Source organism: Neopsephotus bourkii, unplaced genomic scaffold, assembly GCF_033783945.1.
Source record: "Neopsephotus bourkii isolate Nb327-2 ecotype Australia unplaced genomic scaffold, CSIRO-AGI_Nbou_v1 NB_1600, whole genome shotgun sequence".
NCBI classification, from domain to species: Eukaryota; Metazoa; Chordata; class Aves; order Psittaciformes; family Psittacidae; genus Neopsephotus; species Neopsephotus bourkii.
In genome coordinates, this window is record NW_026902076.1 from 5899522 (window position 1) to 5910563 (window position 11042).

The following is an 11042-nucleotide window of genomic DNA, read 5'->3' on the forward strand; positions in this document are numbered from 1 at the left end:
CCTTTTAGTATTCGCCCCCCATCCTTTTTCCACATTCTCCTTTTCTTATTAATGTCAGTGAGTTTTCAGAGCCTTGCTGAAGTTGCTGAATATCTGATTGTCTATTATCTCCTTTGACAAAACATTTGACTAGGTTTGGGTATTTCGAGTCAACGTCTGCTTATGCCTTTTAAACACATCACATTAAAGAGATCAGTAGTGATTGATGAATTCTTATTATATTGAGCACAGTATTAAGCTATAGTAAAACATTCACCTTCTTTACTAATGTTCTTGCTTTGCTGGCAAGCCTTTCTGACTGAGCTAATTCCATTGCTTCACTCTAGATACATAAAAACTCGCAACAATTTCAGAATACTGAAGTATTGTTGGCTAACAGAAGACCTATTTTTTGCTTTGTATAAATATTGTCTGACCTCCAAAGTGTAGGAACATAATTCCCATGAAAAGAATTACCATTGCCAAAAAGATTCAGACAAAATCCTTCCGGAAAGAAAGGATTTTTGTGCTGTTTGATGAACGCATATTAAAGGCTGGGTTAGATAAGCACCTTTCCTGTAAGAAATGCTAATTGTACAGTTGTTGGTTTACAGTGCAAAGGCCTGGTCTCAGGTTTTGATACTTCTGTTAGAATGGAGTTATGCTAACGTTGATTTAACACTAACAATGAACACATGTATCTGCAGTATTTCAAGAAAACTGAAAAAAACCCAAACCAACAAACAAGAAGAGGCATCAGAATACATCTAATGGCATTTGTATAAAAATGTTATCCCTTTCTTTTTTAATAACTCTGTTACTTAGTGAAGTCAGTGCACATTATAAAGCACTCCATTTACCTGGCCACAAACCAAATCATGAAAAGAGAAACAGCAGCGGGCTCCTCTTTTCCCATGGGGCTCTTGAAAAAAGCTTATCTTTGACTTGAAGGCCCTGTTCCTGACGGAGCCAGGAGCAGTTGATCTCTCAGCCTTCCTCCAGCACGTACTTGCCTTCTATTCTTTGTCAGATATAAAGTGCCCACAGACAAGTTTCTGTAGCTGTAAAACCACATGACAGCAAAGAGAGCCACTATCAAAAAAAATGGGTTTATTTTCCATGAAAATTCAACTTCTTTGCTCAGCATACCACATTTACGCTTAGATTTCTGTTGTGAATCAAGTGTGGGGCTTGTATCAATTCCAGATGTCTTACAATACAACCTTACAATGCTTGGGATAAGGAGTCTTTCAGCACTGCTCCATTTCACAACCTACTCACAACTTACTCAAGTCTCCCCTTGACTTCCAAAATATAAAAACCCCAATAAATAAATACCCTATGGCACAGATGAGCTTGGGTTCCTCTAACATGGAACAATCCTTTCCAATCTTCTTGCTTTCACACCTATCAATCTCCTTCCTACACAAGTAACATTCATTCTTCTAACCTCTCCCTGTGGCACATGGACAGCACATGCACAAGTGTACTAGCCAGAGTGCATACAGGGAATAAGTACATCACAGTGAAGCATCACACTATCCCTTCAGAAATGCTGATCAAAATCATACATCTTATTCATCATAAAAGTCATGGTGATTTGTGATTAAGTATTTTGATTGCAGGGATGCAAGAGAAGTAGGACCAGAACAAGTTCTGTCAGGAGGCACATAAGACTGCCAGGGCAATGCTGGTTGCTGAGCCCTTCAGCACTAGGATATCACATCTGTTCCACACATATGCACACATCCTTTACTGAACTGGAGAGTGTAGAGATTTAAAGTTAACAGTGCTCCTGGGAGGCTGATGTGAGAAGTGAAGGCACACCAGGACACAAGTATAAACAAGTTCTAATTTCTCGGAGGAGTGAAGCCAAACTAAAGGAATCTATATAAAGATGAAAATTCAACTACAGATTCAAGAAAGTTTTAGATCTGAGCTTCCAGCTTTCTTAACAACACGGTGTCTTGGCTTTATTTGTTTGTGTGGTAGAAAATCTCTTCTGTGTTTCCACGGGCTATTGGGAAATTCACTTGGGAAACAAGTTAAAGGGAAATATATGACATGACAGTTTTTCTTCTTGATTTTATATAGATAGAATGAATACAATCACTGTTGTCTGGGAAACAGGCAAAGAAAAATGAGTCTAATTCAATAAGGTGACGGCACGATCACAACACACACACAATATTACCATATATTCCTGTATATATGTAAATATATGTACATGTTGATGCTTACCAAGGCATAAGCCGTCCAATTTTTGTCCATCTACTTTTGCTAATAAAAAAGCCAGCAACAGGATCAGTAACAGCACCTGAGGCTTTGCCAATGAACAGCACCAAAGAGGCATGAAATGGAGTTATCTGAAAGTACAGACAGAATACTGTAAACAACAACCATTGTTTCACAACACAATAAAACAGCATAAAGCAACTTTCCAGAAAAAAACAAAACAGTGTTTCAAAGAACAATGAGAGCTCATTTACAAAACAGCCTGCTGTTGTCATACAAACTACTATTGATAATCCAAATGAGACATGAGGATGGGCAACATGCAAGAAGAGATTAGAAGTGAAAAGTGCAAGGAAGTAGAGATTATGAATGTGTTTAGAACCAGGAAGATCAGTCAGATAGTCAAATAGTAGACTAAAGTCCTTGTTTAAGTCAAAAAACCTGTCAGAGTCCCTCTGTTATTATCCACACAGCCTGATTTCCCAATATTTTTATCTTGACCTGATCTAAAGAAAAGTAGAGGGAGCTATTTACATGCATTCATGTTTTTGCATCTCCTGAGATTACCAACAAGTCTGCCAACCGATGGCATGTGGCTGTGGCAGGGGTTGTAACACAGCAGACTTAATCCTCTTAGAACTGAACTGTGACAAGCAAACTGGATAAGGCACATCTGTTCAAGTGTAAGTTGCCAGCACATGTCCAACAAATCTCAATTGAAAAATGTCCACAGATTACATAAGAATAAAATGGCCAAGTAGAAAAACCTTTGAAGTTAACCCAGGAGGATCATACTTACGTGCCCATATAGAAACAGTTTATCCTAGACAATGTAGTTATTTTTCCCATATATCTGTAGAGAGCTTGGGAACTCATATCATATGATGTTTAAAAAGCTGGGCTCTCTTCCAAGTGTTCAGTGCCACTGAAACTACAGGCCTGAAAAGTGTCATTGAGAACTATACAAATATGAATATCCCTTAAATCAGCTAATCAGAGACTGCTGAAACATCCTATGCAGCTTAAACAGTGACAGACAAGCCCTCTTAATCTATATGCTTCTTCATGCTATTGATGCTCTGATACAACAGGAAGCCTGGTGAATGCTGTTAATACAACATCAAGCTTGGTCTAATATCTCCTGCTTTTCCATGGAGCTTATTGCCTCCTAGGGAGCACCGCAGAGCTTCCAGCTGGTGCAGGTCCCCATGTGAAGGATTTGCTGTAGGTATTCCCTCAGAGGTGAAAGAAGAAAGCAATGATCCCTGAATGTCCTGGATGGCCTTTATAAAAGGCAGGTGCTATATGCTTTTTAATCACACCTGTTAAATTTTAGCCTAAATTAGGTAACATTGCAGGGGTAGTCAATCTTTCTGATACCACCACCTCCAAGACCCATACTCTGCACTAGAAAGCTTATGAACAGGGAAGGACTGGGAATGGTAGCCTGCAGCAGGTAATGACAGTGGCTCTTTGAGCATCCTATTGCTGCACTGTAGGGCTGGGATAAGCATTGTACTGTGTCCCACAGCAGTTTGCTGACGTTCACATCATCCGCCTTTTCTAACCTGTGCCCTCCCACAGCCAGGGTGGCAAGTAGGCAACCAGCCCTAAGGTAGACTTGCCAGGGGGGCTGCACTGGAACTGCTCAGAAGTCACTACTGCTTCCCAAGAGATGGGAAAACCAAAACAAGAACAAAATACCAGTCAGAAAAATATGGACGTTGAAATGCTGCAGTTATGAGGGACACAGAGATAGAAAACTTCAGATTAGGTGGGTTTCACACTGGTATTTTATTCAGATAATCTGAATAGACAGAAAGGAAGTAGATATTAAAGAGAGGTGGCAGAAAGCCCTAAAGAAAATTAAAACCTCCCTTATGTTAGGAGTGACATCTGTGCAGTCACACTGTCTTCACCATCAGTTTGGACTTATACATCCCTTGGCTCCATTTTCTTAGCCCTTAAATCTAGCCAGTATCTGTCAGCACCGATACCAGAAACTTGTCAGTTTAATAAACTTGTCAGTTTAATAAAATATGCTAAATTCACTCATCTCTAAGTAGGCAAAAATTAGATACAGGTAGTAACTATGACATTACACGCTCTCCCCTGAAAATACGTGGAAAACTCCACAGGATTTTAGAACTGTTTATTAGGCCTTGAAATAAAACCTGCCCCTGCAGGATTACTTCAGAGAACTAAACCATCAAGGAACAAATAATTAAGCCCCTTAATGAAGCAGGAAGTATATCATTACAAACATTAAGAAAAATTATTGGGTTTCAGTAGGAACTTGTTAACAAAATAATATCATTTGTTTAGGTAGTGTCCAAAGATGTAAGAATGTGTATATTGTCCAGAAAGCTGGGGTTCCAAACACAGAAAGAAATAAACAGTCCCTAGCTTCAAAAATTTTCAGTTTCTGGGATAAGCAGAGAGCTGGGAAATTGCCATATTTATAAGCACTCTGAGAAAATTGTATTAGTGTCCTTCTCATTTGGTTCATGCTTCATGATATTGTAGAATGGTTTGGGCTGGTTAAAGATCATCTAGTTGCAACCCCCCCGACATGGAAAGGGACACCTTCCACTAGACCAGGCTGCTCAAAGCCTGATCCAACCTGGCTTTGAACACTTCCAGAGATGGGAGTGTTCCCATTTTTATCAAGTAAGTCACACTTCAGCTTCTGATACCAGACTTTAATGGGAAAACCATAAAGCCAATCTTTTGGATGCCTCCACTCCCCAAGTCACAATATCCTGTCTTTCTACATCTTAAATAGCAAAACGGAAAATGGTATCTAATCCAGAGCCTCCCGTTCTTTCCAGCAAATGGTGTCATCAGTGCTGAAAGCCACCTGTATAGTTTCAGCTATACAGCTGTTCCCACAGTCCCTGCAAGTTGGCCTCATGTCCCTAAAATCCTTTTTTCTATCCTATAGTATTTTATTGGTCCCACCTAGCTACAATGCAGATGTACAAGACAATCCAAAACAGTAAAAAATACTTAATGGATTGATTTTCTTTCTCTGCTGTCCTGGTCTAGCAGGAGCAGCTGAAAGTAAGATGAATGGGATGACTCCTAGTGCTTTGTTTTACCACGTCTGCTCCTGCATGAGAAAGTCACAGACTGGAGGAACCTTCACAAAGGATAACTCAGCTTTCTTTGCAAAGAAATTATCTTGGACATATCACATGAAATTTCTGTGAAATTATGTTGGCTACTGGATGCAACTGCAGTGATTTGTAACTAAACCAAATCTGCAAAACTTCACAAACTCAACATGGTGCTATTTATGGTTCAGATGTCTCATATATTACACTGACTCTTTACAAAGATAACTGCTTCCTCTCATGTTTTAAAGTGTGTGAGCTCTGTAGTTCCTAACGATCTACTAATGATCCCAAACTAAAAGCAAGTAAAGGCCACTTCATGACAGAAACTAAACTAGAGAAAAAGGAATTTATTTCTTGACAAGTTTATGCAGTTTCCAGGATGCTGAACAGCTAGCAGAAATAATACCAACACAATTTTAAAGGTTTATTAGCTAACTCACCATTTATCATTCCAGTGACATTGTTGACAACATCAGAACTGAGGTATGTCTACAATATACAAAGGTTTCTTGTACTACTTACATGGGCTATGTCTAGCAAGTAGATCTGGAGGAAGAAAGCAGTAGCACTCCCTGCCACTTGGTTTGGGGTGCCTCCTATTGCATAGCATAATTTGCTGCAAATTGACAGCCTGTAATCCTGTCCAAGATGAAGCAGAAAAAACGTAAGGTACACGACATAAGAAAAAAAAAAAGGTACACGAGTTAAAAGCTACAGAAGTTATAATGTTAAAGTCTGTGGTTAACTCCAAATTCATGGATTCACTTCACAGTTATTCCACTAATAAATCCATATGTCCTCGACCCCTATCATCAACAGACATTTGTATGCTCCTTGTTTTGATTTTTAATGGTTCTCTTCCTTAATTCAGCCCCTAAAACCAGATTACCATGTTCATACAAGTGAATCTAGGCTTACCTATCTGATCCTCACAAGTGATTAAGAAGGAACAAGACTACAAACAAGCAAGAAGCAAAGATGTACATATACTGTTACACTATATTGTCTTTGAATGTTTAAATCAAATTTTTTTAAAGTTTATTTTTACTTTTTAAAAAAGATAGTTTCTTATATTAATACCTCAGACCATAATAACTGATACAACTGATACCTCTTTCAGTTTATAAACCACTGCCCCTTGTCCTTTCAATAGCTAAGGCCAAGATAACACAGAAAAAGTAAATGCCTCTATATACAGTATACACAATTCAAAAAATCTTTTTATAACAGAAAGAATGTTAAGTTTTTAACAATGACTTTTATTAAAGTTGTGGTACAGGAAACAGTCAATTAAGATTCAAACTTACAGACTGTAGGCAGTACTCCTGTCTTTACATCAGTTTCATGATAGTAAAATTTACAATCTTAATACATCTTTCAGAAAAGCAGTCTCACTGTGATTCCACACACTCCCAGGATGCTGCTCAACTATCTTCTGAATCACATTCCCAGGTCACCTTTAGCTTAACACTTTGGTCACAGCAGTAGGCAAGTTTTCACTAGATTTTGTTTATGAATGTTATTTACAGAATCAAATAAGCTGTCAGATAGACACAACCTACAGAGATACTGCATTCAGTCACTCACAGAAATGCAGGGCATCATTAGTTCATGAACTTCCTAAAATGGAGGTTACATCCTGATCACTGTTCAATACCTGTTTTCCTTTTATTTTGCCTAATTACTTTTGGAACTCATTCGGGTAGTAAGCCATAATGCACCAGGGCATTTCTATGCATGATTGACAGGTATCATGAAAAGAAATGCTACCACATTCACTGCAGATCCTCTGCCTAGCAATTTAACTGAATGCCCCTGAGTTTCTATCTGCTGAAGAATAATGATTCAGTCTACATTCTGTTGTCACTTTCCAAAAGCAGCAGCCCATAATATGTTTTGACTCTCCACATGGAAGTTATATGGTAATCACTATGTTTTCTACATATCCTGTAAGACAGAGGTAAAAATGAAGGTAGGTCTCTGCACCAGTAAAGCTGGTACCTTTACTTCTTTTTAGCTTCCTGGGCTTACACATAAGAGTAGAAAAGATAGACATGGCAGCTGTCTGTTAAGGATCTAGAGGATTCAGCCCCTAGCCTTGGTTGATTTTACATGATATTGCTAATAAATGGCACCAGAAACTGTCTTGAGAAGAATAACATCGCATTTGTGCAGAGCAGCGTGATCAATGGCAGTCACTAGCCATGAGCAGCTAACAGGGTTTTTCGCTTAAGGCTGAACTTCCCTGCTGCACTGCTTCCTCAAGCAACAGAAATTGCTCTAGTTCTGTGAAATGCAGAGAAAGCTTTCACCTGTGTGAGTTTGGCAGTAAGTACTCAGAAAATTCACTGGAGATCTGAATGTGTAGGCAGTGGTCAAATAAGGAACAAAATACAAAGTATTTACAATGAAAATTTTGTTTTGAGACACCTGTGGTGTAGTTGAATGTCAACATCAAATTGCTTCTACAAGCTTTAGAAGAAACATGAAAGGATGGAGTGGGAGGTAATAGAAAGGAGGGTCAAATTAAGTTATAATCTTTTTTTGTTCTCAGATTAATTTGACAGTTTTATACTTCTACATGCCCCCATCATATCAAAATTAATTGTGTTTCAAGGTAAACCAAGAAAGCATCATAGTAAGGAGATTTTATTTTGCTCCTTAAATAGAAGAATAAGGTTGAACGTTGTTATAGAAAATGAATGCATCTCATACACTGTGGGTCCTTTATTTTTAATTCTCTTGTAAGTTAAAGCCATATTTTTGTTGCTTGTAAATGTTCCCTTCCCCAACAGAATAAAAATTGAATACAGTGGTTATAACAGACCATTTTATTTCTAAAGAAAGTATTTAAGCACACCAAAAACAACTTTTTGCAACTTTGTGAGGATACTGCATGAACATTATGGGCAATAGGGAACAGCCGCATTTTGTCCTGAGCTACTCTTTATCAGTTGAGTCCAGAACTGAGCCAACAAGTAGTTTTAAAGCAGTAAGAAGAGAGAGCAAAACCTGTGACTCAAAGATAAACCCTAGTCTAGGTTTATCTGAGAAACAATGAAAATGTAGCTAACGAGGAGCAGCTTTTGAGTCAACTTTCCTCTCAATGTAGAATTAATACTGGTAATGTTTCTGTTCTGTGAGTGACCATGCAACTAACTGCCTCAACTCTGTGACAGTCACAGGCAGCATCCCAGGTCCCTCACACCAAGTATCTTAAGGACTGTTCAGGTGTCTTAGAAACATCAGCCCACCCCTGAGTGAAAGAAGAGACAGAAGCAGGGCTTAGGTGTAGACACCTAGAAAAGGCATGAACAAGGCAGGATACAGTGGTTCTTTCCCAGGATACCCTTCCAGCTGCCAGAAACCTAACACTGGGGAGCTCTGTGAGCCAAAAATGGCATATCTCTGTCTAAAAATCTTCAGGTTTCTCCCACAAATCCACTCTCTGATACTTTCCGAACACAAAACTTCAAACCAGAACAACATGTGCCCACAGGGGCCAATGAGCTCCATGGCTTGAACACCATCCACCACACTGTTAGGTTACTTTAGTCCCTCTTTTAAAGCTGCCCCTTTCCCAGTTTGATCAGATGCCCCTCAAGAGCCACGGTGCCGGGGGGTCCTCATTCACTCCTCACCTCCTTCTCCACTTCTCTCTCCACAAATACCAAGCCTGAAGGGGAATAATTTAGGTAATCTCTCACTCACAACACACATCTGCAAGTTCTAAGTTGATGAGGCTGCCTGGAGAGAAAGACCCTCTCCTGCCCGCACCTCTCCTGTAACCCATCTGCCTTGATCAGAAAGAGTCCCAGAGGAACAGGTGTGGAAAGAGACCTGAGATGGACAACCATCACCGAGATGGGCAGTAAATATCATACAGTGCACTCGAAGGACAATACCAGAGTTACACTGAGCTGGTTGGTGGGACAGAAGGGTGGCGGTAAGGGCTGAAGAGCTATTTCAGGTACCCGGCTGAGACAGGCTGCGCCGCGCACACGGGCTGCCCCAACCCCCGAGAGTGCCCACCAGGGCCCTCCCCATAACCTGTCGGCGATGAAAAGAAAACTAGAGCAGGACCCCATCCCCTTACCTCCTCCGCCGGGCGCTCCGGGCTGCTCTTCGCAGCCCCTGCCATGGCTCAGCGGTCAGACACCCCCCGCCCAGCACCTGCGTGCCCGGGGCGGGGCGCGGATGGAAGGCGAGGGACAGCGCATGGCGCCGTCCCCCCGCCCTCACTCAGCGCCTGGAGGGGCAAAGCCTGCTGCTCTCCAGGCTCGGGAGAGGGCATTCTCCGCTGGAGGAGCTCTCTCGTCCGCCTCGTATCACGGCTGCCCAGCCGAGACCGCGGAGCCGGCAGCGGCAACAGCCCCTCCGCCTTAGTCCCTCCGTGCCACCTCCACTGTAGAGAGGAGCAAGGCAGCTCCTCGCTTTTGCCTGGGGCGGCTGCCGCCGCGGGAGCTGCCCGCGAGGTAAAACCCTGGCTTTACTGCCCTGTAAGCCTGCTAACCGCCACAGCACCCGCCCCGCCGGTCCCCTCAGCGGCACCGCGGCTCCCCCCTCGCCCCGCAGAGCAGTGCGCCCTCATCGGGTGTGAAGGCTCCTGGGGCTGTTTTCACCCAAAGTATAAAAATACCAGCTCTGCTCTTTAAAGAGATGCAGTTTCCTGACTGATGTGAATTTATAACCACGCCAGCCAGCAATGCTGTCGTCTGTCGACTGGACCCGAGATCACACAAACCCACACTTGGCCCAGGAAGCAGCCTGCGGAAAGAGCTGCTTCTGCTGCCTTCGGGGGCTGTGGAGCCGACACTCTTCTTCAGGCAGCAAAAGCTCATCACCCGACTGCCCACAGGAAAAGGGTCTTGTAAGCATGCTCCTTATCAAGGGAAAAAAAACAACTGCATTTTGAAGTGTGAACTCTTTCAGCAGCGAGACAGCCTGGGAAAAGGTGGGTTAAACTAGCCAACAAACACCCAGGGACTGGTGATCTACTCAGTGTCTGATCTATAAGCTTCTGGGCTAGGCCGAAAGAGCTCTCTGCTATTGACAGGGGTTGCTCTGGTATTGGACAGACAGTGCAAACTACACCATGAACTACTAATATGCAAATCCTGGACAAAATCATTTGACAAGAATAATTACAAGAAAAATTGTGAGATTCTTAAAGAACAAGGTGTTTAAAAAAAGTTAAAATAAATCTTAGAAATAGACCTTTAACACAAAACCAAAATTGTGGCCTTAATAGGCCTTGTTGAAAACTGAAGCTTTTGTGGCTCCAAAGGGCCTCTGAAATCTGAGGCTCCAAAGCAGAGGTGGACTGGTCAGTCTCTTGACCCCAACATTTCTTTTACAATACCAAGCTAGATACAAGGTATGTATGCATCTAACATTCATATTCAACATTTAGGATCTTCATGTTCTCTTCACACAATGTCCTCACAAGATGTTAAATCTTTGTTACCTGCATCTGGAAAAGGAAAAAGAAGAAAACCTGGAGAAAACATTTCCTTTCTTTCCTCTTTTCTAGGCTATTTCAATTTTGCTGTAAATTACATTAAATACATAGGATTTACTCAAAACACTGAAAGCCTGTGAGAAACAATAACTGATAGCATTTGTGTGTTTCACAAACTCAAGCACTGATCAGGCTAGTTTTACTGTTGTTTGACCAATGCACAATAGCTGTCTACAGCACTAAGCAAC

General features: G+C 41.4%; 2 protein-coding genes across 4 annotated transcripts in view; both read right to left on the bottom strand.

Annotated features, from left to right (window-relative positions):
* The window catches only part of MFSD2B (MFSD2 lysolipid transporter B, sphingolipid), a 34793-nt gene extending 24951 nt beyond the window's left edge, over positions 1-9842 (bottom strand). Inside the window, exons 1-3 of one of the 3 annotated variants that reach the window (XM_061372340.1) lie at positions 9429-9842; positions 5856-5974; positions 2221-2345 (exon numbers count right to left, since the gene is read on the bottom strand). In XM_061372340.1, the coding sequence (XP_061228324.1) occupies positions 2221-2345; positions 5856-5974; positions 9429-9474 (290 nt within the window). In that variant the 5' untranslated portion in view covers positions 9475-9842. Of the gene's footprint in view, positions 1-839; positions 1041-2220; positions 2346-5855; positions 6345-9428 lie in introns of those variants that run through there. The other 2 variants (XM_061372341.1, XM_061372343.1) reach the window with 2 other exon arrangements.
* A 1111-nt stretch (positions 9843-10953) lies between these two features.
* The window catches only part of LOC133222549 (uncharacterized), a 146788-nt gene continuing 146699 nt past the window's right edge, over positions 10954-11042 (bottom strand). The window contains exon 2 of the mRNA XM_061372352.1: positions 10954-11021. The gene's annotated coding sequence lies outside the window, so the exon portion shown is untranslated. The remainder of the gene's footprint in view (positions 11022-11042) is intronic.